Source organism: Oncorhynchus mykiss, chromosome 13 (genome assembly GCF_013265735.2).
Source record: "Oncorhynchus mykiss isolate Arlee chromosome 13, USDA_OmykA_1.1, whole genome shotgun sequence".
Lineage (NCBI taxonomy): Eukaryota > Metazoa > Chordata > Actinopteri > Salmoniformes > Salmonidae > Oncorhynchus > Oncorhynchus mykiss.
The window spans coordinates 28007918-28035704 of NC_048577.1; the positions used below are offsets into that span (position 1 = coordinate 28007918).

Below are 27787 nucleotides of genomic sequence, written 5' to 3' on the forward strand. Positions count from 1 at the left end.
CCTTTGTCTTTACTGAAGACTCATCTCTTCAGTAGGTCATATGATTGAGTGTAGTCTGGCCCAGGAGTGTGAAGGTGAACGGAAAGGCTCTGGAGCAACGAACCACCCTTGCTGTCTCTGCCTGGCCGGTTCCCGTCTCTCCACTGGGATTCTCTGCCTCTAACCCTATTACAGGGGCTGAGTCACTGGCTTACTGGTGCTCTTTCATGCCGTCCCTAGGAGGGGTGCGTCACTTGAGTGGGTTGAGTCACTGACGTGATCTTCCTGTCTGGGTTGGCGCCCCACCCCCCCTTGGGTTGTGCCATGGGGGAGATCTTTGTGGGCTATATTCAGCCTTGTCTCAGGATGGCAAGTTGGTGGTTGAAGATATATCCCTCTAGTGGTGTGGGGGCTATGCTTTGGCAAAGTGTGTGGGGTTATATCCTTCCTGTTTGGCCCTGTCCGGGGGTATCATTGGATGGGGCCACAGTGTCTCCTGACCCCTCATGTCTCAGCCTCCAGTATTTATGCTGCAGTAGTTTATGTGTTGGGGGGCTAGGGTCAGTTTGATATATCTGGAGTACTTCTCCTGTCTTATCAAGTGTTCTGTGTGAATTTAAGTATGCTCTCTCTAATTCTGTCTTTCTTTCTCTCTCGAAGGACCTGAGCCCTAGGACCATGCCTCAGGACTACCTGGCATGATGACTTCTTGCTGTCCCCAGCCCACCTGGCCGTGCTGCTGCGGCTATGGAACCCTGACCTGTTCACCGGACGTGCAACCTGTCCCAGACCTGCTGTTTTCAACTCTCTAGAGACGGCAGGAGCGGTAGAGATACTCCTAATGATAAGCCAACTGACATTTACTCCTGAGGTGCTGCACCCTCGACAACAACTGTGATTATTATTATTTGACCATGCTGGTCATTTATGAACATCTTGTCCATGTTCTGTTATAATCTCCACCCGGCACAGCCAGAAGAGGACTGGCCACCCCTCATAGCCTGGTCCCTCTCTAGGTTTCTTCCTAGGTTTTGGCCTTTCTAGGGAGTTTTTCCTAGCCACCGTGCTTCTACACCTGCATTGCTTGCTGTTTGGGGTTTTAGGCTGGGCTTCTGTACAACACTTTGAGATATCAGCTGATGTAAGAATGCCTATATAAATACATTTGATTTGATTAATTTTTTTGTTTGTCAATTTTTGTTAAATCACATGAATATAACTCTTCCATTTCAGAGCCTGGATTTTTTGCCTGGATTTTTCCCCTGAGGCTAATATCCATATCATGTTGAAATCAATTCATAAGGGGGAAAACGTTTAGGTTTCTACATTGTGACATCATTAAAATATTTCTACTACAATGTTAAAACATTCTACCATTATTTCATTGATATTATGAAACAACACCTTCATATATGTATTTTCTAATATTTGATCAGAGATCTTTTATAAGATTATCTCTGGTCACAGCTATGAGATTTCTCTCCTGTGTGTGTTCTCTGGTGTAGAGTCAGAGAGCCAGATGTAGCAAATCTCTTTCCACATTGATCACAGCTATACGGTTTCTCTCCTGTGTGAATTCTCAGGTGTAGTGTTAGATGGTTAGATTGACGAAAACTCTTCCCACATTGACCACAGCTATAAGGTTTCTCTCCTGTGTGTGTTCTCTGGTGTACTGTCAGAGAGCTAGATGAAGTAAAACTCCTCCAACATTGATCACAGCTATAAGGTTTCTCTCCTGTGTGTGTTCTCTGGTGTAAAGTCAGCTGGTTTGATGTAGCAAAACTCTTCCCACATTGACCACAGATATATGGTTTCTCTCCCGTGTGTGTTCTCTGGTGTAAAGTCAGCTGGTTTGATGTAACAAAACTCTTCCCACATTGATCACAGCTATAAGATTTCTCTCCTGTGTGTGTTCTCTGGTGTTGAGTCAGATGCCAAGATCGAGCATAACTCTTCCCACATTGATCACAGCTAAAAGGTTTCTCTCCTGTGTGTGTTCTCTGGTGAAGAGTCAGAGAGCTGGATGCAGCAAATCTCTTCCCACATTGATCACATATATAAGATTTCTCTCCTGTGTGAATTCTTTGGTGTAGTGTCAGATGGCTGGATTGACTAAAACTCTTCCCACATTGATCACAGCTATAAGGTTTCTCTCCTGTGTGAATTCTCTGGTGAAGTGTCAGGTGGCTAGATTGACTAAAACTCTTCCCACATTGATCACAGCTAAAAGGTTTCTCTCCTGTGTGTGTTCTCTGGTGAAGAGTCAGAGAGCCAGATGCAGCAAATCTCTTCCCACAGTGATCACAGCTATAAGGTTTCTCTCCCGTGTGTGTTCTCTGGTGTAAAGTCAGCTGGTTTGATGTAACAAAACTCTTCCCACATTGATCACAGCTATAAGGTTTCTCTCCTGTGTGTGTTCTCTGGTGTTGAGTCAGATGCCAAGATCGAGCATAACTCTTCCCACATTGATCACAGCTAAAAGATTTCTCTCCTGTGTGTGTTCTCTGGTGAAGAGTCAGAGAGCTAGATGCAGCAAATCTCTTCCCACATTGATCACATATATAAGATTTCTCTCCTGTGTGAATTCTTTGGTGTAGTGTCAGATGGCTGGATTGACTAAAACTCTTCCCACATTGATCACAGCTATAAGGTTTCTCTCCTGTGTGAATTCTCTTGTGAAGTGTCAGGTGGCTAGATTTACTAAAACTCTTCCCACATTGATCACAGCTATAAGGTTTCTCTCCTGTGTGAATTCTCTGGTGAAGTGTCAGGTGGCTAGATTGACTAAAACTCTTCCCACATTGATCACAGCTATAAGGTTTCTCTCCTGTGTGTGTTCTCTGGTGAAGAGTCAGAGAGCCAGATGCAGCAAATCTCTTCCCACAGTGATCACAGCTATAAGGTTTCTTTCCTGTGTGTGTTCTCTGGTGCACTGTCAGATCTCCAGATTGACTAAAATTCTTCCCACATTGATCACAGCTAAAAGGTTTCTCTCCTGTGTGTGTTCTCTGGTGAAGAGTCAGAGAGCCAGATGCAGCAAATCTCTTCCCACAGTGATCACAGCTATAAGGTTTCTTTCCTGTGTGTGTTCTCTGGTGCACTGTCAGATCTCCAGATTGACTAAATCTCTTCCCACATTGACCACAGCTATAAGGTTTCTCTCCGGTGTGTGTTCTCTGATGAATTGTAATGCCTGATGAGGTGAATCTCTTCCCACAGTCAGAGCAGCAGTGAGATCCCTTCCCTGTGGGTCTCTGCAGGTATTTATTGAGGTGTTTTGATCTGGAGAGACTATTCTCTGCCTTTTTAGCATCATGAGGTTGTTGAGGCTCCCCAGAGGATCCACGATAGTCCCATATCTCTCCTGTCGGAACAACAAAGTCAGACAGATGATTAACGGCCCACAACAGCAGAAATCCACTGTAAACAGCGTAGCCATGATGTTGTACAACAATTGACATCTGTAATGAATGTTAAAATTATGTGACAATTGTCTTAAAATGAGCAAGAATAGTCATATTTTGTCTTGTTTTCACATTAGTAGTAACATCGACGATTGTAGACTAGAAACAAGTTATTAATGTTGTTGAAACTATAAGCAGTGTGCCAGACGACTTCTGGTCTCCAATTTAGGCCCCTTTCTGTGTTTAATAAAATTGCGGCATGAGTGCGATGCACATACAATTTAATTGCAGAAACTCCTCCCTGCTTATGAGGAAACCGCTAGTTATGGATGAAGTATATCTGGTTGCAGAAACTCCTCCCTGCTAATGAGGAAACCACTAGTTATGGACGTAGTATATATCTGCCTGGAGCAAAAATGGTGAGCAAAGATTTGTGTTTTCACAATGTATTCTGAATATGGGAAAACTCAGGGGAGTAACCTCTATGTCCAGGTTGCTTATGAGTGCATTTCACACTACTTTGGATTATAATTGTAAGGCTCGTTTGAATGTCCTGCTTAATATAATGTTTGTGTCATCATCGCAAATTAACCGCTTTGTATTTAAAAAACACTTCAACCATTAAAAATGCTCTTTGTCTAGCTTTTCCATCAACCTGACAATGAGGGTTTGTACACTGTTTGCCAAATTGGCCAATAACGTCACCTAACAACAAATATACCTGTAATGAACAAAGAAGCACTTTGGTTGTTGTTGCACGACATAGTGTACTCTGGGACCCATAACAACAACATAGACCTACTGTAGGACCCATAACTTCCCCTAACAACAACATAGCCCTACTGTAGGACCAATAACTTCCCCTAACAACAACATAGCCCTACTGTAGGACCCATAACTTCCCCTAACAACAACATAGACCTACTGTAGGACCCATAACTTCCCCTAACAACAACATAGACCTACTGTAGGACCCATAACTTCACCTAACAACGAATATAGGAAAATATCTGTGTGTGTTCAATAGTCTATCTATCAAGGAATGTTATTGTCTGCTTGATTTACTGTAGGGTCTCGTTAGTCTGTTTGCACACAGAGATAGTTAGCTCATAATGTGTAGATTCAGACACATTATGAGCTAACTATCTCTGTGTGCAAACAGACTAACGAGACCCTACAGTAAATCAAGCAGACAATAACATTATAAACATCAATTTGTTAGGGATGTTGGATCCAACATGGAGCACAGCATAACTGTCTTTACCAGAGTAATGAATGAAGAAGCACTTTGGTTGTTGTTGCATGTCTTGATGTTTGTCATTTCACTGGAATTCAGAAAATGTTTTCCTGGATCAGCTGATGATAGTTGAACATGTGACTAACAAAACAGCTACAGTATTAAGAATTATGTGTAATTATGGAAGAACCGCATTAATGACAGTATCCATTTGGGCGTTGTCAATAAAGTTACGATTATTATTTTTTTTTTTTACCTTTATTTAACCAGGTAGGCCAGTTGAGAACAAGTTCTCATTTACAACTGCGACCTGGCCAAGATAAAGCAAAGCAGTACGACCAAAACAACACCACCGAGCTACACGTGGGATAAACAAACGTACAGTCAATAACACAATAGAAAAATCTATATACAGTGCTTGCAAATGGAGTATGGAGGTAAGGCAATAAAAAGGCCATAGTAGCGAAGTAATTACAATTTATCAAATTAACACTGGAGTGACAGATCTGCAGATGATGATGTGCAAGTAGAAATACTGGTGTGCAAATGAGCAGAAAAAAGTAAATAAAAACATGGGGATGAGGTAGGCAGTTGGATGGGCTATTTACAGATGGGCTGTGTACAGCTGCAGCGATCGGTAAGCTGCTCAGATAGCTGATGCTTAGTGACGGAGGTGTTTGTCTCCAACTTCAGCGATTTTTGCAATTCGTTCCAGTCACTGGCAGCAGCGAACTGGAAGGAAATGCGGCCAACGTAGGTGTTGGCTTTGGGGATGACCAGTGAGATATACCTCCTGGAGCGTGTGCTATGGGTGGGTGTTGCTATGGTGACCAGAGAGGTGAGTGTAGGCGGCCTAGCAAAGACTTATAGATGACCTGGTGCCAGGTGGTTTGGCGACGAATATGTAGCGAGGGCCAGCCAACGAGAGCATACATGTCCTAAGTGTGGGTGGTATATGGGGCTTTGGTGACAAAATGGATGGCACTGTGATAGACTGCATCCAGTTTGCTGAGTAGAGTGTTGGAGGCTATTTTGTAAATGACATCGCCAAAGTTAAGGATCGATAGGATAGTCAGTTTTACGAGGGTATGTTTGGCAGCGTGAGTGAAGGAGGCTTTGTTGCGAAATAGGAAGTCGATTCTAGATTTAATTTTGGATTGGAAATGCTTAATATTAGTCTGGAAGGAGAGTTTACAGTCTAGCCAGACACCTAGGTATAGTTGTCCACATATTCTAAGTTAGAACCGTCCAGAGTAGTGATGCTGTACAGGCGGGTGCGGGCAGCGATCGGTTGAAGAGCATACATTTATATTTACTAGCTTTTAAGAGCAGTTGGGGGCCACGGATGGAGTGTTTTATGGCATTGAAGTTCGTTTGGAGGTTTGTTAACACAGTGTCCAAAAAAGGGCCAGATGTATACAGAATGGTGTCGTCTGCATAGAGGTGGATCAAGGAATCACCTGCAGCAAGAGCAACATTGTTGGTATATACAGAGAAAAGAGTTGGTCCGAGAATTGAACCCTGCAGTACCTCCATAGAGACTGCCAGAGGTCCAGACAACAGGCCCTCCGATATGACACATTGAACTCTGTCTGAGAAGTAGTTGGTGACCCAGGCGAGTCGGTCATTTGAGAAACGAAGGCTGTTGAGTCTGCCGATAAGATTACGGTAATTGACAAAGTCGAAAGCCTTGGCCAGGTTGATAAAGACGGCTTTTATCAATGGCTGTTATGATATCATTTAGTACCTTGAGCGTGGCTGAAGTGCACCCGTGACCAGCTCGGAAACTGGATTGCACAGCGGAGACGGTACGGTGGGATTAAAAATGGTCAGTGATCTGTTTGTTAACTTGACTTTCGAAGACTTTAGAACGGCAGGGCAGGATGGATATAGGTCTGTAATAGTTTGGGTCAGAGTGTCACCCCCTGTGAAGAGGGGGATGATCGCGGAAGCGGTCCAATCTTTAGGAATCTCGGACGATATGGAAGAGAGGTTGAACAGACTAGTAATAGGGGTTGCCACAATGGCGGCAGATAATTTTAGAAAGAGAGGGTCCAGATTGTCTAGCCCAGCTGATTTGTACGGGTCCAGGTTTTGAAACTCTTTCAGAACATCAGCGATCTGGATTTGGGTGAAGGAGAAGCTGGGGAGGCTTGGGGAAGTAGCTGCAGAGGGTGGGGAGCTGTTGGCCGGGTTTGGGGTAGCCAGGAGGAAAGCATGGCCAGCCGTATAGAAATGCTTATTGAAATTCTCAATTATCGTGGAGTTATAGGTGGTGACAGTGTTTCCTAGCCTCAGTGTAGTGGGCAGCTGGGATAAGGTACTCTTATTCTCCATGGACTTTACAGTGTCCCAAAAATGTTGGAGTTAGAGCTACAGGATGCAAATTTCTGTTTGAAAAAGCTAGCCTTTGCTTTCCTAACTGACTGTGTGTATTGGTTCCTGACCTCTGAAAAGTTGCATATCGGAGACTATTCGATGCTAGTACAGTACGCCACAGGATGTTTTTGTGCTGGTCAAGGCAGTCAGGTCTGGAGTGAACCAAGGGCTATATCTGTTCTTAGTTCTACATTTTTTGAAAGGGGCATGCTTATTTAAGGTGGTGAGGAAATTACAATTAATGAACAACCAGGCATCTCCTACTGAAGGGATGAGGTCAAAATCCTTCCAGGATACCCGGGCCAGGTAAATTAGAAAGGCCTGCTCGCAGAAGTGTTTTGGGGAGCGTTTTACAGTGATGAGGGGTGATCGTTTGACCGTGGACCCATAACGGATGCAGGTAATGAGGCAGTGATCGCTGATATCCTGATTGAAAACAGCAGTGTATTTGGAGGGCAAGTTGGTCAGGATAATATCTATGAGGGAGCCCATGTTTACGGATTTAGGTTTGTACCCGGTGGGTTCCTTGAAAATGTGTGTGACATTGAGGGCATCTAGCTTGGATTGTAGGACGGCCGGAGTGTTAACCTCACTAGGGTAGAGGGCACTATTTTCACTTCCGGATGAAAAGCGTGCCCAAAGTAAACTTGGTAGATTTGGATAGAAAACGCTAAAGTTTCCAAAACTGTTAAAATAATGTCTGAGTATAACAGAGCTGATAAGACATGCGATGTTCTATGTTCTGATGGCTAGCAGCTGATGGAGGTTCTTGCTATAAGGTCTATAAAAAAAAAATAGCAGATCCATATCACATTGGGTGAGGCGGGTTGCCGGAAGGTATATTTAATTTAAAAATGTAAACGATTGAAATATATTGCAATATACACAAAAAAAGATGAAAATAAACATACCATTTACAACAAACACGTCTTAATGCTACGCCATCTTGGATTACAAGATGACTCTGTTAAAAAAACACTGGATCTAGCAAACTCTGAAATTATTTTGTATTTCTGTGTCCACGAAAACTGTTTTCCCAGCGTAACATAAGTAGCCACTAAATGATATAGTTCGAGAGCATTTCAGAATACAAAAAACTGTCAGACAGCCAGGTCCCCTATTTAAGTTGAAGTTCATCATATGACAAGAGTAGGAGGGAAACTAGGTACAACACACTAATAAATCCACACGTTATGACTATAACTACTGTTCCCTGAAGGAGGGAAAATAGGTGCAACATAGTATCAAATCCACGCCTCCCTGGAAGCCCCGCCTTCCACAGGTGATGAGAGTGAGGCTTGGATTTATTCCTTAAATTTAATACAGCTCTTCACCGACCCAGGAAAGGGCAGGAACAAACAGGCGTTGTACCTCGTTTCCCTCCTTCAGGGAAGTGTAAATATAATCAAAGTTACACTCCCTTTCAGTCGGTCAACTTCAGTACAACTTACTATGGGGAAATAAAATAATTCCCCAACCGACCCAAACGGATCCTAAATGAAACGGCCCATGGCAGACCACCCAGACCTGACCCTACAAGATGCATCAGTTTTGTCAATTTATTCATTGTCTTTTGTTTGAAACACTCCTGTCAATGTTGAGTAAGGATGCACACCTGATTACCCATATAAAAGTAGGATTAATCTATCTGGCCTGCACACAAATGTAGGCCTATAAATGTGCCCATTTGGGGATGTCTGATAGTATTTCTCATTGTCTTAACGCTGCACCACTAATGAGTTGTGGAGCTTCTCAATTTGTTTTATTCACCTCCAAACAGCAAGTTTACAAAGTCTAATCAAAATCAATTGCGAATGACAATAGGACCTCAAAGTATTTTTGTAAAATATTTCCAGCTCTCGCCCTTTCGATAACCACTCGGCATAAAAGGGAAAAATGTAATGTGGAAATGTCATAAAATACCTGATTACTTCTTATCCTTTTCAACAAATAGCCTACAGCTGTGTCTGTCCAGAACTCACTGGAGCAGGAAACTGAGGGCCTAGAATATTTTATACAATATTGCAAGCTTGCTATCCGAGTTTCCTGACCCAGTTGATAGTTGATACAATGTTTCAAGTTTGTTGTAGACGGGCCATTTGCAACCAATGTGATTTCTAGGATATGTATTTTTATCAGGATATTTTTTACCTGCAGAATGCAATGTTTTATTTGTTGGCTTTATGTAGGCAATTTTTTTTACATAGTGAAATGAAAATCATAACTGGCACACAGATTAGCAGAAATGTTGAGATAAATTGGCAATCCAACTGGAAAAGGTTGCAGACTGCTGGTGTAGTCTATTACTAGTCTATCTATCTGTAGTCTATTACTGCAAACTTCAGGAGCAAAACGGCAGAATTTACAAAGTCCAGCTGTATCTCCCTCTGAAAAATGAGGGAGATACAGCACTTTCAATGAGTGGACAGCGGCAATTTTCAGCCATGAGCCCAGCGCGTGATCGGGAGCACGCATTTCTTGTTTACCTTTTCTATTGATGAAGCTTTTGTCCTGTTGAAATTTATTGAATATTTATGACAAAAACAACCTGAGGATTGATTTTAAACATTGTTTGACATGTTTCTACGAACTTTTATGGTACTTTTTTAAACATTTCGTCTGATGTTGAGAGCGCGCAGTGTGACCTTTGATTACTGAACTAAACGCACCAACAAAACTGAGGGACATTATCGAACAAATTGAACATTTATTGTCTAACATGGAGACCTGGGAGTGCCACCAGAGGAAGATCAAAGGTAAGTGACTAACTTGAATGCTATTTCTAACTTTTGTGAAACCTCTCCTTGGTTGGAAAATGGCTGTATGGTTTTCTGTGGGTAGGCGCTGCCCTAACATAATCGCATGGTGTGCTTTCGTCGTAAAGCCTTTTTGAAATCTGACACAGCGGTTAGATTAACAAGATGTTTATCTTTAATCCTATGTATAAAACTTGTATTTTTCATCAATGTTTATGGTGAGTATTTCTGTAATTTCATTTGGCTCTCTGAAATTTCACTGGATGCTTGTTTTAAACAATGATTACTGTACATAACGCGCCAATTTCAACTGGGGGTTTTGGACATAATCGAACAAAACACACATTTATTTTGTAACATGAAGTCCTGTGAGTGCCATCTGATGAAGATCAAAGGTTAGTGATTAATTTAATCGCTATTTCTGACTTTTGTGAGCCCTCTCCTTGGCTGGTAAATGGCTGTATGGTTTTCTGTGACAAGGCGCTGACGTAACATAATAAGATGGTGTGCTTTCGCCGTAAAGCCTTTTTGAAATCATACACTGTGGTAGGATTTACAAGACGTTTATCTTTAAAATGGTGTATAATACTTGTATGTTTGAGGAATTGTGAAATTTGGATTTCTGTTGTTTTGAATTTGTCGCCCTGCAATTTCACTTGCTGTTTTCGAGGTTGGACGCTACCGTCCCGCCGGTGTCAGACAGGTTAAAGCATCAGACAAGTTCAGTACGTATATTTGATTTTATAAAAACACATGGGGCAATTGGCAGAAAGAACAGATGACTCTTGGTTGACCAAGATGTATTTTAGTTGGGGACGGAACTAGAACATGATTTTGGGGCTCCCAGGTGGCGCAGAGGACACTGCATCTCAGGGCTTGAGGCGCCACCACAGACACCCTGGATCAAATCCAGGCTGTATCACAACCGACCGTGATTGGGAGTCCCATAGGGCGGCGCACAATTGGCCCAGCGTCGTCCGGGGTAGGCAGTCATTGTAAATAAGAATTTGTTCATAACTGACTTGCCTAGTTAAATAAAGATTACATTTTTTTACACATCCGCCAAGGCACCAACTTTGAGAAGGTTTTAAAGCAAATGTTTCAAACCAATTCATGAATGTAATTGAATCTAGGTATGTCTTGCCTTTAATGTAAGGGCATGAAAAAAGAATTGGCTGAACATTATACAATGACTTAACAACAGCTCTAATCATTTGCCTCCACAGGACATCTTCACAGGCAGTTCTAGAATATACTATATATCCTAGAAACCTGGTTAAACTATCATTATGACATCATGGATGAATTCTAGAATATACTATATAGCCTAGAAACCTGGTTAAACTATCATTATGACATCATGGATGGCCAGTCCTTGTATTCATAGTGTAGTGAATTCAGGGGGTAGCCCTGAGCTGAAGTCAAACTTGGGTCCAACGACTGTCAAGTCAACACCATATAATTGTTATGCCAAGATGTCTGAACTTCTTGACGAGGTCGCTAGGTGTTGGGTTACGGTTTCTACAATAGCGTTCTCTATGAATGTGAGAGTGGTTACACTTCTCCCATCCCTCAGCTGTTTATCAAACCAAGTCTCTGGGCAGCCATTTTGTTGCTGTTTAAAAAAAACACACAACCCAGCAATCTGCAGTTCAAACAATAACATGGCAGATTTGTCATTCCACCACTGTTTTGGTAATACAATGATTATGGGGTTGGAGAAATGTTACATGGTTTCTAAACATTAGAGTAAAAAAAAAACTTTTTGGGGGATCTGATGGGGTACAACAGTTGAACTAAGCTCATGAAGCATGTGTTATATTGTTCAAGAATCATTTAAAAGTCACAATATGGATGTAGCAATTGCAGATTTCCGCTTTAACACCAAACATCAGTTTAACAACTGCAGAGTTTGTGCCTCTGTTTTTAAGACAGTACTTACTAGTGTTAATCAGGGAACGGTTTCTCAAAACCGTCTTATGGCTGAATTCATCCTTAGAACCATTGGATGCCTTAAGATGCGTTTGGAAAACCGGGCCCAGATATCCAGGTTCCTCCTCTCCTTTTACTGTAACATCCTCCTCTTTCACTCTGAACGCGTCCTCCTCTTCTTTCACAGTAACGGCCTCACTCTCTACTTCTTGTTTTACTGTGATATCCTCCTCTTCTTTAGCAGGGGAGTAGCTTAGTGACCGCATGGTCGAGGATGTTAGCTAGCTAGGCTAATGTTAATTTAACCAGCCCGCTAGCTGACTAACAACAACACCGTACATATTAAATTAAATCGGATAACTAACTAGACGACAGAAGTGGGTTTAAAACACAATGGCTAATATACACTAAAACGTCTAAAGAGCTTATTGGCTCGGCTACTTTGTCTAGCAAGCTACCGAGGTGTCTGACGAACTGTTGTTGCTGCTGTTGAAAGAAGCGTTCCGTCCACTAGATTATACGTCACACCAACAGCATAAACTTAAATTCCCAGACCGCCATCTGTTGACTGGAGTGGGTAAACGCAGTTGAGTAAAATGTATATTTTATCTTCAGACAAGTTAAAGTGTAGGAAGCATTAGTTTTTACCCACCAGTGTAACAATACAGTGTGGTTAAAGACTTAGTAAGCTAGTTGTAGGTAGTCACGAGACGGTTACCTGTAAGTACAAACACTTATGTTTTCGCGTAATTACAAATTAATTAACTATGGGACTCCCAATCACGGCCTGTTATGATACAGCCTGGATTTGAACCAGGGTCTGTAGTGACGCCTCTAGCACTGAGATGCCGTACCTTAGACCGCTGCGCTGCTCGTGTGTTAACATTACACTAGGTGTAATACACTCAGTGATAAAGGTATGGGATTCTGGGTAATCCCCAGCAGATTTTTGGAGAATTTGAAAATTGAGTGGTCCTGGGATAGAAATGTATAAAGTTGACATTACATCATAAAATCCACGTTTTACATCGTACATTAGAATGTTATGTTTTAGTAACTACTGTTGTTGGTTTGGTGTCAAATAAGCCTCTTTATATGTTATTTGCCGAATCTCAGTTTTCCATGTGGGTTTTATGCTAAAGTTCCCTCTTTCAAGTTGATATCTAACTGGAAAATGCATCTTCTTTAGGAGTGCTATTTTTACCCTGTTGACTACTGATCATTCATCCACACTGTGTGTCTCATCAATGCAGGTAATTTATGGCAAATGTATAAAGTATATGTTTTATAAACTCATGAACACCAGCCAGTTTATTAGCCCGGTTTTGTTAGTTTAGGTGTATCATACTACTTCGCCAACAGAGAGGGACATTTAGTCATTTTCCAGTTTTATTTGATATATTTTGATACTAAAATGGGTTACAGTTTATTCTGATGTAGTGAATATGAGACACATGGAAACAATTGATTAATTTAATATAGTAAATTAGGAATTAGTAGGAATTGTTAAATCCACTATACGATCACAATGACTTTGATAGACATTTCAATTGTTTTTTTTGTTAGTATATTATAGTGCAGATTTATGGAAAATTGCTGTGGGAGTGCTATTTATATCCCGTCACTACTGATCATTCATCCATACTGTGTGTGTCCCATCATTGCAGCTTTGTAAATAAATTAACTATCCATTCATTGCTGTGTTGACTCACTGACTTGAGAGAAGGGACGAGGAAGGTCACACTAGCTCAATATCTAGCTCAAGCTTGCAAAAGTTTTTACATTTAGATTTTTGGGGATTTTTATTGAATATTGAATATTATTAACATACAATATACTTGCAGTGAAGCCACTCAACAACTACATCACACCAGTCACCCAACAGACTCCCATTCAGAGCGACACACAGAAGCATCCAGGGTCAATGCCCTGCTCACCGATCTACCACCAGGCCAAAAATCGTGAACCCGAACCCTCCAAGATCCCCAATAGCTGTCCCTCAACCATTCGAGAACCGTCCCACAGTCCCCCCTCAGGAAGAAAAATTTAAAATACAATTAATTCCATTCCCCACCCCCAAGAACCCCCCAATGCACCAACAACCAAGAGAATGAACTAAAGAGAAAAAAGGAAAAGACAGAAGAAAACAGCAAACAACAATTTAAAAATAATAAAACAAAATAATACATTTAAAACAAAGGACATCAATGACAACTAAAATCATAACAGCAATGCCAACTGTATATGTTTGTGTGCATGTCTGGCACTATTACATGTATGTGTGTGTTCTTGTCTGTGTTTAATTGAATGAGAGTGTGTGTATATGCATGTGTTCAAACACCTACATGGCATCAGCCTCAGGCAAACCGGCATTAGTTGTAAAAACGCTGCCACTTAGTGTCATTCAAATGTACTTTTTATTATGTTTTTTTTTTTTTGACTTTTATCTTTTGACCATCATTCTATCTCATATCATCTATCTATCACGAGGAAGTCACCTGGAAAGCATTTCAATTTACAGGTGTGCCTTGTTAAATGTTAATTTGCGGAATTTCTTTCTTTCTTAATGCATTTGAGCCAATCAGTTGTGTTGTGACAAGGTAGGGGTTGTATACAGAAGATAGCCATATTTGCTGAAAGACCAAGTCTATATTTTGGCAAGAACAGCTCAAAAAGCTAAAAAGAAATGACAGTCCATCATTACTTTAACACATGAAGGTCAGTCAATGCGGAAACTTTCAAGACCTTTGAAAGACTCTTCAAGTGCAAGTCGCAAAAACCATCAATCACTATGATGAAGCTGGCTTTCATGAGGATTGCCACAGGAAAGGAAGATCCAGAGTTACCTCTGCTGCAGAAGATAAGTTCATTATAGTTAACTGTGAAGACACCACAACTGTGCCTATGAGATGGTTTGGTATGAATCGGACTGCAGAGTGAAGGAAATGCAGCCAACAAGTGCTCAGCATATGTGGGAACTCCTTCAAGACTGTTGGAAAAGCATTCCAGGTGAAGCTGGTTGAGAGAATACAAAGAGTGTGCAAAGCTGTCATCAAGGCAAAGGGCGGCTACTTTGAAGAATTTCAAATATAAAATATATTTTGATTTGTTTAACACATTTTTGGTTACTACATGATTCCATATGAGTTATTTCATATTTGTGTTGTCTTCACTATTATTCTACAATGTCGACAATAGTTAAAATAAAGAAAAAAACATTGAATTTGTAGGTGTGTCCAAACAATTGACCGGTACCTTGTATGCATTGTGGAGGAGAACTGATCCTCGATCTGTACAAAGACATAACATCTACAGCAGGAACAACTGTCTGTGTTAAAAAGGCCCAGCTGGATTGAATTGAGCTATTTAAAATGACATATTTGAATGTTAAAAAATGTGTTATGTTAGTCAATACAAGACAGGGTCTGTGGAGGCTTGGCATATTAGTGGGAGATTTGGGGGAATAGTGATAGATTTTTGGAGGGACCCTTGTCCATACAGCCAATCAGTGAGCAGCTTCCCTTCCCCCACACCGCAGGCAGTTCTGTTACTCACAACACTTCCCCTGCTTTCCATAACAGTGGTGTAGCTTCCCCTGCTTTCCATAACAATGGTGTAGCTTTCCCTGCTTTCGTCAACAATGGAGTAGCTTCCCCTGCTTTCCTCAACAATGGAGTAGCTTCCCCTGCTTTCATCAACAATGGAGTAGCTTCCCCTGCTTTCATCAACATTGGAGTAGCTTCCCCTGCTTTCATCAACAATGGAGTAGCTTCCCCTGCTTTCAGAAACAATGGAGTAGCTTCCCCTGCTTTCATCAACAATGGAGTAGCTTCCCCTGCTTTCATCAACAATGGAGCAGCTTCCCCCGCTTTCATCAACAATGGAGCAGCTTCCCCCGCTTTCATCAACAATGGAGCAGCTTCCCCTGCTTTCATCATAGCATAGACCCATGTGATTTGGTTACTTTTCAGTCACATGTGCATACGGGAGAGGGGTGTTTGATATCTGCAGGTCAATGCAACTGAGAAATATGATCCTTGTAATTATTCTATGTGAATTTCAGCAGTGGTAATGATTGTGAAATATTTTGTTCATTTCATGAGAGCAACATGATAATTAATGATTTCCGGACACAACTCATGTTATTCTGGTTAAACAATGAGAGACAAGTTGATTAAGGAGTGGGGATTTTTTTTTACAATTAGGAAATAATATGTTATGTTTTACTCGTACCTCAGCCAGCATTGTGAATGGTTAGGAAATAATATGTCATGTTTTACTCGTACCTCAGCCAGCATTGTGAATGGTTAGGAAATAATATGTCATGTTTTACTCGTACCTCAGCCAGCATTGTGAATGGTTAGGAAATAATATGTCATGTTTTACTCGTACCTCAGCCGGCATTGTGAATGGTGTCTGAGGTGGTGACATACTAGACCGGGGCAGTAAATCTAATACTTAGTTGTTTTTAGTCATGCATGAAAGGGCTGAGGTGGTTCTGTGGTTATAAGTTACTGACCTTGGAATACATTTCTGGCCATGCTGACAGGGTCTGAATCAAACCTATTGTCCACCTGGTACACTGTCAGGGTCTGAATCAAACCCAATATTAAAAGGGGAAGATTGGTCAAGAGGGTGATGATTATTGTTGTTCTACTGCCTGATTGTTATGCAACAACACTGTTTACAAAAGCTTTGATAAAGAACAAGAAGGCCCACACACTGTTTACAAAAGCTTTGTTAAATCAGCACAACAGTTTTCAGCTGTGCTAACATAATTGCAAAAAGGTTTTCTAATGATCAATTAACCTTTTAAAATGATCATCTTGGATAAGCTAACACAACGTGCCATTGGAACACAGGAGTGATGGTTGCTGATAATGGGCCTCTGTACACCTATGGAGATTGTCCATAAAAAATCTGCCGTTTCCAGCCACAATAGTCATTTACAACATTAACAATGTCTACACTGTATCTCTGATCAATTTGATGTTATTTTAATGGACAAAAAAACTTGTTTTTCTTTCAAAAACAAGGACATTTCTAAGTGACCCCAAACTTTTGAACGGTAGTTTACATCATGATGTATTGTTACACCATGTAGGAGCAGTATAAACCTAGTCTGTTCATTATATACATCGACGTGATGTATTGTTACACCATGTTGGAGCAGTATAGACCTACAGTAGCTAGCTACATATTTAGATTTAGTGTTACATAATGAAACTGCCTTAAATGGGCTGTAGTAAACATGTTTTATTTGCACTAATTAAACAACACATTCCTGTCTTTGTATGTCTCAATATAATGGTATTATTTAATTAAATCCATTAAAAATATTCTTTATCTTCGTTTCCCCTACAGTCAGCAAACGGCGATGTGCGTCTTTCAGGCGACGCTGCTAGCGTGACGTATAATCTAGTGGACGGTTCTTCAGAAACAGCTCGTCAACCACCTCGGTAGCTTGCTATCCAACATAGCCGAAAGATTCAAGCTATTTATACGCTTTCGGTCTATATTAGCTACTGTGTTTTAGACACACTTCTGTCGTATCTACTTGTTAACCTATTTAATATTACGTTATTTTGTATTAGTTAAGTTAGCTCTGGCCTAGTTGCTAATGATAGCTACCTAACATCCCCGACCATGAACTCCCTAAACTACTCCCCTCCTGTTAAAGAAGAGGAGGTCTGCTGGACGGAGAAAGAAGCTCTGGGGCTGAACATTGTTGTGAAAGAGGAGGAGGAGGATGTTACAGTAAAACAAGTAGAGGGTGAGGCTGTTACCGTGAAAGAAAAAGAGAAAGACGTTTCAGTGAAAGAAGAGGAAGACTCGTTCAGAGTGAAAGAGGAGGAAGGGGAGATTACTGTCACATTGGAGGAAGAAGAGGAGGTTGGAGATCTGTTTAATACCAGTAAGTACCGTCTCTGCAGTCGTTGAACCAATATGCAGTAAAGGGGTTTTACACGTTAATGTTGTTCTGTAGGAATGGCTGAAGCTACACTGTAACATGTAGAACATCAAGAGTGGACCATCAACAAAACGTGAACAATTGATCAAATGCATCTAATGACAATGCCTGAAATACTGTAGTCCTCAATATCTCCTATTAGATTAGCCCAATATGTAGTCTTAAAGGGGCAATCAGCAGTTGTTACATCCATTTTGGGACTTATACATTAATGATCTGTACCCATTGTTTCTTGAAGAAATCACTTATAAATGCCTCATGAGATTAGTTCAACTGTCATACCCCATCAGAACCCAAAATATAAGCTTTTTTTTACTCCAATGTTTATCAGTAAATGTAAACAAACACTGTATATCCTCAATATGATTAATTGATTTAATTGAGTCTCAAGCATTTCTAAAACATTTAAATGTAATTCTTAAATTCAGAATAAGTAACGTAACAAAATGTGTAAAAAGGGAAGCGGTCTGAACTTAATGAATGCACTAGGGCCCCAACTAAAACAAATTTTAGGTCAACCAAGAATCATCTTTTCTTTCTACCAACCGATTGGTAGAAATATTATAACGTGTATTTTTCCATATATAGACACACCCCATGTGTTTTAATTAAATCAACTATATGTACTGAACTGGTCTGATGCTTTAAGCACGCTGTTTGATTAAATAATTAAGACACACAAATAACTCGGGAGCCAGAGATCAAGATAGCCTAACCACCAGAAAAAACCTCTTCCTCCTCCCGGACGCACCGGAGTGGCTATAGTGGCTAATGCCCTTGTCCCGACGCTAGCACCAGTTAGCCTCGAGCCAGGCGCCCAGCTAGCTTTGTAACGACTACCAAACGGCTTCCCTGGTTTATATTTTGCTGTTCACTGGACCTTATGATCACTTGGCTACATAGCTGATGCCTGCTGGACTGTTCATTAATCACGGTACTCCATTTTGTTTATTTTGTTTATCTGTCGGCCCCAGCCTCGAACTCAGGCCCTGTGTGTAGTTAACTGACCCTCTCTGCCCATTCATTGCCATTTTACCTGTTGTTGTTGTTGTCTTACCCGTTGTTGTCTTAACTAGCTCACCCAATCAACACCTCTGATTGCTTTATGCCTCGCTTTATGTCTCTCTAATGTCAATATGCCTTGTATACTGTTTAGGGTAGTTATCATTGTTTTATTTTACTGCGGAGCCCCTAGTCCCACTCATCATGCCTCAGAGAACTCTTTTGTCCCACCTCCCACACATGTGGTGACCTCACCTAGCATAACTGGTGCCTCCAGAGATGCAACCTCTCTTATCATCACTCAATGCCTAGGTTTACCTCCACTGTACATGCACCCTACCATACCCCCGTCTGTACGTTATGCCTTGAATCTATCCTACCACGCCCAGAAATCTGCTCCTTTTATTCTCTGTTCCCAACACACTAGACTACCAGTTCTGATAGCCTTTAGCCGTACCCTCATCCTAGTCCTCTGTTCCTCTGGTGATGTAGAGATTAACCCAGGCCCTGCGTGTCCCCAGGCGCTCTCCTTTGTTGACTTCTGTAACCGTAAAAGCCTTGGTTTCATGCATGTTAACATCAGAAGCCTCCTCCCTAAGTTTGTTTTACTCACTGCTTTAGCACACTCCACCAACCTTGATGTCCTTGCCGTGTCTGAATCCTGGCTTTGGAAGGCCACCAAAAATTCGGAAATTTCCATCCTCAACTACATTTTCCGTCAAGGTAGAACTGCCAAAGTGGGAGGAGTTGCTATCTACTGCAGAGATGGACTAAAAAGTTCTGTAATACTTTCCAGGTCTAAGCCCAAACAGTTCGAGCTTCTAATTTAAAAAAATGATCTCCAGAAATAAGTCTTGCACTGTTGCCGCCTGTTACAGATCCCCCTCAGCTCCCAGCTGTGCCCTGGACACCATATGTGAATTGATTGTCCCCCCATCTATCTTCAGAGTTCGTTCTGTTAAGTGACCTAAACTGGGATGCCTGGTTGTTCTTTAAAAGTAATTTCCTCACCACCTTAAATAAGCATGCCCCTTTCAAAAAATGTACAATTAAGAACAGATATAGCCCTTGGTTCACTCCAGACCTGACTGCCCTCGACCACCACAAAAACATTCTGTGGCGTACTGCACTAGCATCGAATAGTCCCCGCGATATGCAACTTTTCAGAGAAGTCAGGAACCAATACACACAGTCAGTTAGGAAAGCAAAAGCTAGCTTTTTCAAACAGAAATTTGCGTCCTGTAGCTCTAACTCCAAAAAGTTCTGGGACACTGTAAAGTCCATGGAGAATAAGAGCACCTCATCCCAGCTGCCCACTGCACTGAGGCTAGGAAACACTGTCACCACCGATAAATCCATGATAATTGAGAATTTCAATAAGCATTTCTATACGGCTGGCCATGCTTTCCTCCTGGCTACCCCAACCCCGGCCACAGCTCCCCACCCCCCGCAGTCACTTGCCCAAGCCTCCCCAGTTTCTCCTTCACCCAAATCCAGATAGCTGATGTTCTGAAAGAGTTGCAAAACCTAGACCCGTACAAATCAGCTGGGCTAGACATTCTGGACCCTCTCTTTCTCAAAATATCCGCCACCAATGTGGCAATCCCTATTGCTAGTCTGTTCAACCTCTCTTTCGTATCGTCCGAGATTCCTAAAGATTGGAACACTTCCGCGGTCATCTCCCTCTTCAAAGGGGGTGACACTCTAGACCCAAACTGTTACAGACCAATATCAATCCTGCCCTACCTTTTCTAAAGTCTTCGAAAGCCAAGTTAACAAACAGATCACTGACCATTTTGAATCCCACCGTACCTTCTCCACTGTGCAATCCGGTTTCCGAGCTGGTCACGAGTGCACCTCAGCCAATCTCAAGGTACTAAACGATATCATAACCGCTGTTGTGTCTTTACAATCATTAAACTGAAGACTTCGTTTTTATCAAAGATTCTCTGTAATTAGTTACTCGATTAAACTGAATAATCATGTAACTGTAATTAACTAGGAAATTGGGGCACCAAGGAAAGTATTCAGATTACAAAGTTCTAATTTCCCAATATAACCTTTCAGATATTTTCATATCTGATCAAAAGTCTTCTAATTTAATGATTTATTTATTTTAGTCTCATTCCAAACGTTGTAAATTGTTGGTTATCTGCACGAATCCAGTCTTCACTGAGTCATCCATACATCAATTGTCTTAAATATTTTTTTTATTACTAAGTAATTCACAGAAATGCATAAACAAAAAGTAAATATGGTTACATGAAATGATAGAATGTGGGCTGAACCGGCATGGCGGCTTGTTAGACAAAGGGGCAATGTAGGTCGACTAAGAAGTCCCTACAGAGTTAATTATAACAATTAAAATGCTAATCCCTTACACATGAACGCTCACTCATTCGCGAACAATTGCAATCAATATATATATTTACGCTCAGTCTGTCGTCTTGATTGCTGGTGAAAAGTATTTATTTTGTAGAATTGTCCGTCTCTCTCCCTGTCTTGATTAGAGGGGATAGTTCAAAGTGACATTCGTTATAGAATGGATGTTTCGGCGGTTGTCGTTCTTCGAGTTCAATGATACCGAATTCCTACCTGCAGACTAGTAATCAATATCAAAGACTTGTTCTTATTCTGTCGGTATCAATAGTCTAAGAGTTTAACCACGTGGTATGGTTAAAAGATTCAACATTGGTCTACAATCTTTGTCCTCCCCTAATGGAGAAAAACATGGTCTACTGATAATTTCTCAAAGTTGGGTGTTATTCGGAATGGCAGAAAAGGGGCTGTCCCAGGAGGCCTGACCCTAACCGGGCTCAGGGGCGGTCCTCTGATTTAGTTCAAATCAAAAGGGAATTGTATTTTTCTTCATTAAACAGTCCACAACCATATTACACAATTATACAAACAGTATCATACTCACTCGTTCATCTTATACAACAATTAGATGTAAACCTCATATCTGAGGCTATTATGTAAACAGCGTAATGGTAATGTGGCCACACCATCTCCCATGAGCTTCCCAAAGTTGTAACAAACGGACCAGTTCGTAGCTGGATTCTTCACCGACCTTTTATACTTTCTCCGGAACATGAAATTTGTTTGAGTTCTGTGAGGTGGAAGCAATTCCTTTGTCCTCTGTGAAAGTTTACCCTATCTCTAATACTGTGTGGCCATGAGGCAGGGTCTTCTAAGGCATTTACGACCTCTGACCACATTAGTCTGGTTGTAGAAGCAGAGAGCGGGGGATGGTACTCGCTGTACTCAAAGAGGGCAACGTCATGACACCGCCATCGATAAGAGACAATACAGTGTCGCTGTCTTCATCAACCTGGCCAAGGCTTTCGACTCTGTCAATCACCGTATTCTTAACAGCCTTAGTTTCTCAAATGACTGACTCGCCTGGTTCACCAACTACTTCTCAGACAGAGTTTAGTGTGTCAAATTGAAGGGCCTGTTGTATGGCCCGCCACAGGTCTCATCGCGCACCAGCGACTCAAGGAGATCCCTACCGACCAATCCCTCCCTAACCCGGACGACGCTAGGCCAATTGTGCGTCGCCCCACGGACCTCCCGGTCGCGGCCGGTTACGACAGAGCCTGGGCGCGTACCCAGGGACTCTGATGGCACAGCTGGCGCGGCAGTACAGCGCCCTTAACCACTGCGCCACCCGGGAGGCCCTAGGGGGGCAGTATTGAGTAGCTTGGATGAATAAGGTGCCCAGAGTAAACTGCCTGCTACTCTGTCCCAGATGCTAATATATGCATATTATTATTAGTATTGGATAGAAAACACTGAAGTTTCTAAAACGGTTTGAATGATGTCTGTGAGTATAACAGAACTCATATGGCAGGCGAAAACCTGAGACAAATCCAACCAGGAAGTGGGAAATCTGAGGTTTGTAGTTTAATTTAAGTGATTGCCTATCCTGTGTATATGGGGCCAGATTGCACTTCCCAAGGATTCCAACAGCCGTTAGAAAGTTGTTTGAGGCTTCTATTGTGGAAGGGGGTCGAATAAGAGCTGTTTCAACAATGGACTAGGCTGTGGCCAATCAGTTGTTTACTGCGCGACGTGACAACCTAGTCGCGCATTGTGCCTTTGGAATAGTGAACTAAACACACGAACAAAACGGAGGTATTTTGGACAAATATGGACGTAATCAAACAAAACAAACATTTCTTGTGGGAGTCCTGGGAGTGCATTCCGACGAAGATCAGCAAAAGTAAGTGAAGATTTATAATGCTATTTATGACTTTTGTTGACTCCACAATTTGGCGGTTAACTGTATGGCTTGCTTTTGTTGCTGAACGCTGTTCTCAGATTATTTAATATTGTGCTTTTGCTGTAAAGCTTTTTTGAAATCTGACACAGCTGTTGCATTAAGAATAAGTTTATCTTTAATTCTATGTAAAACATGTATATTTCATCAACGTTTGATGAGTATTTCTGTTATTTGATGTGGCTCTCTGCAATTTCTCCGGATATTTTGGAGGCATTTCTGAACATGGCGCCAATGTAAACTGAGGTTTTTGGATATAAATATAAACTTGATCGAACAAAACATACATGTATTGTGTAAGATTGAATCCTAGGAGTGTCATCTGATGAAGATCGTCAAAGGTTATTGATTAATTTATCTATATTTCTGCTTTTTGTGACACCTCTCTTTGGTTGGAAAATGGCTGAATGCTTTCTGTGACTAGTTGCTGACCTAACATATGTTCTGCTTTCGCCGAAAAGCCTTTTTGAAATCGGACACTGTGGTTGGATTAACGAGAAGTGTATCTTTATGGTGTAAAATACTTGTAATGATTGAGGAATTTCAATTATGATATTTCTGTTTTGAAATTTCCGCCCTTCACTTTCACTGGCTGTTGGCGAGGTGGGACGCAAGCGTCCCAAACGATCCCAGAGAGGTTAACCTTTCTAGGGCAGGGAACCCCTCGACAACATTCCGCTAAAAAGGCAGCTTGCGAAATTCAAAAATATTTGTTTGAAATATGTAACTTTCACACATTAACAAGTCCAATACAGCAAATGAAAGATAAACATCTTGTTAATCTACCCATCGTGTCCGGGAAAAAAAATGCTTTACAACGAAAGTACAACATATGTTAGGTCATAGCCAAGTAAAAAAAACACAGCCGTTTTTCCAGCCAAAGATAGGAGTCACAAAAAGCAGAAATAAAGATAAAATGAATCACTAACCTTTGATGATCTTCATCAGATGACACTCATAGGACTTCATGTTACACAATACATGTATGTTTTGTTCGATAATGTGCATATTTATATCCAAAAATCTCAGTTTACATTGGCGCGTTACATGCAGTCATTTTTTTATTCCAAAACATCCGGTGATTTTGCAGAAAGACTCATAATAAACATTGATAAAAGATACAACTGTTATTTACAGAATTAAATATAGACTTCTCCTTAATGCGACCGCTGTGTCAGATTTCAAAAAAACTTTACTGGAAAAAAAGTATAATCTGAGAACGACGCTCAGAACCCAAAACAGCCAGAGGAATATCCACCATTTTGGAGTCAAAAGAAGTTAGAAATTACACCATAAATATTCACTTACCTTTGATCTTCATCAGAAGGCACTCCCAGGAATCCTAGTTCGACAATAAATGACTGATTTGTTCCATAAAGTCCATAATATATGTCCAAATAGCCACTTGTTGTTAGCGTGTTCAGCCCAGTAATCCATCTTCATGAGGCATAGGCACTTCGTCCAGACAAAAACGCGGAAAGTTCCGTCACAGTCCTTTAGAAACATGTCAAACGATGTATGGAATCAATCTTTAGGATGTTTTAAACATAAAATATCAATAATGTTCCAACCGGAGAATTCCTTTGTCTGAAGAAAAGCACTGGAACGAGAGGTAACTCTGTCGGGAGCGCCCGTCATGAGACCAAGGCACTCTGCCAGTCCACTGACTCAGAGGTCTCATTAGCCCCTCCTTTATAGTAGAAGCCTCATTCAAGTTTCTAAAGACTGTTGACATTTAGTGGAAGCCGTAGGAAGTGCAACTTTATCCATATCTCAATGTGTATTCGGTAAGCCAAGCTTTAAAAAAACCACAAACCTCAGATGTCCTACTGCCTGGTTGGATTTTTCTCAGGTTTTTGCCATACTCACAGACATCATTCAAACAGTTTTAGAAACTTCAGAGTGTTTTCTATCCAATACTAATAATAATATGCATATATTAGCATCTGGGACAGAGTAGGAGGCAGTTCACTCTGAGCACGCTATTAACCCAAAAGTGAAAATGCTGCCCCCTATCCCAAAAAGGTTAACCTCCAAACAAGCTTCAATGCCATACAACACTCTTCCGTGGCCTTCAACTGCTCTTAAACACTAGTAAAACTAAATGTATGCTTTTCAACCGATCGTTGCCCGTACCTGCCCGTCCAGCATCACTACTCTGGACGGTTCTGACTTAGAATATGTGGACAACGGTAAATACCTAATTGTCTTGCTAGACTGTAAACTCTCCTTCCAGACTAATATTAAGCATTTCCAATCCAAAATTAAATCTAGAATTGGCTTCCTATTTTGCAACAAAGCCTCCTTCACTCACGCTGCCGAACATATCCTCGCAAAACTGACTATCCTACCGATCCTTGACTTCAGTGATGTCATTTTCAAAATAGCCTCCAACACTCTACACAGCAAACTGGATGCAGTCTATCACAGTGCCATCCGTTTTGTCACCAAAGCTTCATGTACCACTGCTCTCGTCGGCTGGCCCTCGCTACATATTCGTCTCCAAACCCACTGGCTCCAGGTCATCTATAAGTCTTTGCTAGGCCGCCTTAACTCAGCTCACTGGTCACCATAGCAACACCCACCCATAGCACGTGCTCCAGGAAATATATCTCACTGGTCATCCCCAAAGCCAACACCTACTTTGGCTGCCTTTCCTTCCAGTTCTCTGCTGCCAATGACTGGAACGAATTGCAAAAATCACTGAAGCTAAAGACTCTCCCTCACTAACTTTAAGCATCAGCTATCTGAGCAGCTTGCCGATCTCTGCAGCTGTACACAGCCCATCTGTAAATAGCCCATCCAACAATCTACTTCATCCCCATGTTTTTATTGACTTTTTTTGCTCTTTTGCACACCAGTATTTCTACTTGCACATCATCATCTGCACATCCATCACTCCAGTGTTTATTTGTAATTACTTTGCTACTATGGCCTATTTATTGCCTTACCTTCTTACTCCATTTGCACACACTTGTGTTATTGACTGTACGTTTGTTTATCCCAAGTGTATGTAACTCTGTTGTTTTTTTGTCGCACTGCTTTGCTTTATCTTGGCCAGGTCGGAGTTGTAAATGAGAACTTGTTCTCGACTGGCCTACCTGGTTAAATAAAGGTGAAATAGAAAGAAATCTAAACTTTATTAGCAACACCCAAATGTGTACTGTCATTAACGCGGTTCTTCAATAATTACACATAATTCTTAATACTGTAGCAAACATTATATTAAGCAGGACATTCAAACGAGCCTTACAATTATAATCCAAAGTAGTGTGAAATGTACTCATAAGCAACCTGGAAATGGAGATTACTCCCCTGCGTTTTCCCCCATTCACATTCAGAATACATTGTGAAAAACTATAATCTTTGCTCACCATTTTGCTCCAGGCAGATATACTTCATCCATAACTATCGGTTTCCTCATTAGCAGGGAGGTGTTTCTGCAATCAACTTGTGTGCTAATCGCCCTCGTCCTGCAACTTTATTAACCACAGAAAGGGGCCTATATTGGAGACCAAAAGTCAATGAATAACTTATTTCTAGTCTACAATCATCAATGTTACTACTAATGTGAAAACAAGACAAAATATGACTATTGTTGCTCATTTTAAGACATTTGTCAAATAATTTTAACATTCATTACAGACGTCAATTGTTGTACAACATCATGACTACGCTGTTGGTATCACCTTTTACAGTGGATTACCGCTGTTGTGGGCCTTTAACCATCTGTCTGACTTTGTTGTTCACACAGGAGAGAGACGGGACTACCGTGGGTCCTCTGGGGAGCCTCAACAACATCATGATGCTGACGAGGCAGAGCAGAGTCTCTCTACATCAGAACACCTCAATAAACACCAGCAGAGACCCACACGGAAGAGAATTCACTGCTGCTCTGACTGTGGGAAGAGATTCACCTCCTCATCAGGCATTAAAATCACCAGAAAATACACACAGGAGAGAAACCTTATAGTTGTGATCAATGTGGGAAGAGTTTTACTACATCTGGCTCTCTGACTCTCCATCAGAGAACACACACAGGAGAGAAACCGTATATATGTGATCAATGTGGGAAGAGTTTTGTTCGATCTGACCAGCTGACATTACACCAAAGAACACACACAGGAGATAAATCTTATAGCTGTGGTCAATGTGGGAAGAGATTTGTTACATCTAGCTCTCTGACATTACACCAGAGAACACACACAAGAGAGAAATCTTATAGCTGTGATCAATGTGGGAAGAGTTTTACTACATCTGACTCTACATCAGAGAACACACACAGGAGAGAAACCTTATATCTGTGGTCAATGTGGGAAGAGGTTTGTTTCATCTAGCAAGCTGACTCAACACCAGAGAACACACACAGGAAAGAAATCTTATTGCTGTGATCAATGTGGGAAGAGTTTTGGTCAATCTGGCAGTCTGACTGTACACAAGAGAACACACACAGCAGAGAAACCTCTTAGCTTTGACCAGAGATAATCTGATAAATAATCTCTGATCAAATATCAGAAAATACATACATGGAGTTGTTTCATGATATCAATGAATTAATGTCACAATGTAGAATGTTTTAACATTGCAGTAGGAGTATCTTAATGTCACAATGTAGAACCCAAAATGCCATTTCAGCAGGAGAGTGAGATCCTGCTGGCCTTTGATGGGGAGAACATCCACGCCCTCGAGGACGTCCCCATGGGACTTGGGGTTCTGCTAGGGCTGTATTTCTTTTATTTTCCCTTAAATTTCTCAAAAATGTCAGAAAAACACTTATGTTCTTAAGTTACTGTGTTTTGGGGTGAAGTTACCAGGGCCGGTCACAAAGATGGCAAACTTCCTAAC

The 27787-nt window shown here is 41.2% G+C and overlaps 2 protein-coding genes across 2 annotated transcripts; one reads left to right on the forward strand and one right to left on the reverse strand.

Moving 5' to 3' along the window:
- Window positions 1–1050: 1050 nt before the first annotated feature.
- Window positions 1051–12182, reverse strand: LOC118938247 (zinc finger protein 883-like). The gene is made up of 2 exons (XM_036940694.1): window positions 11698–12182; window positions 1051–3343 (listed from the first exon to the last, which is right to left on the reverse strand). The coding sequence occupies exons 1-2, from the start codon at window positions 11951–11953 to the stop codon at window positions 1431–1433; spliced, it is 2169 nt and encodes a 722-aa protein (XP_036796589.1). The 5' UTR covers window positions 11954–12182; the 3' UTR covers window positions 1051–1430.
- Window positions 12183–17059: 4877 nt separating this feature from the next.
- LOC110487397 (zinc finger and SCAN domain-containing protein 9) lies at window positions 17060–27164 on the forward strand. The gene is made up of 2 exons (XM_021559329.2): window positions 17060–17601; window positions 26697–27164. Exons 1-2 carry the CDS (start codon window positions 17334–17336, stop codon window positions 26957–26959), a joined length of 531 nt encoding a protein of 176 aa, XP_021415004.2. The 5' UTR covers window positions 17060–17333; the 3' UTR covers window positions 26960–27164.
- Window positions 27165–27787: the final 623 nt, after the last annotated feature.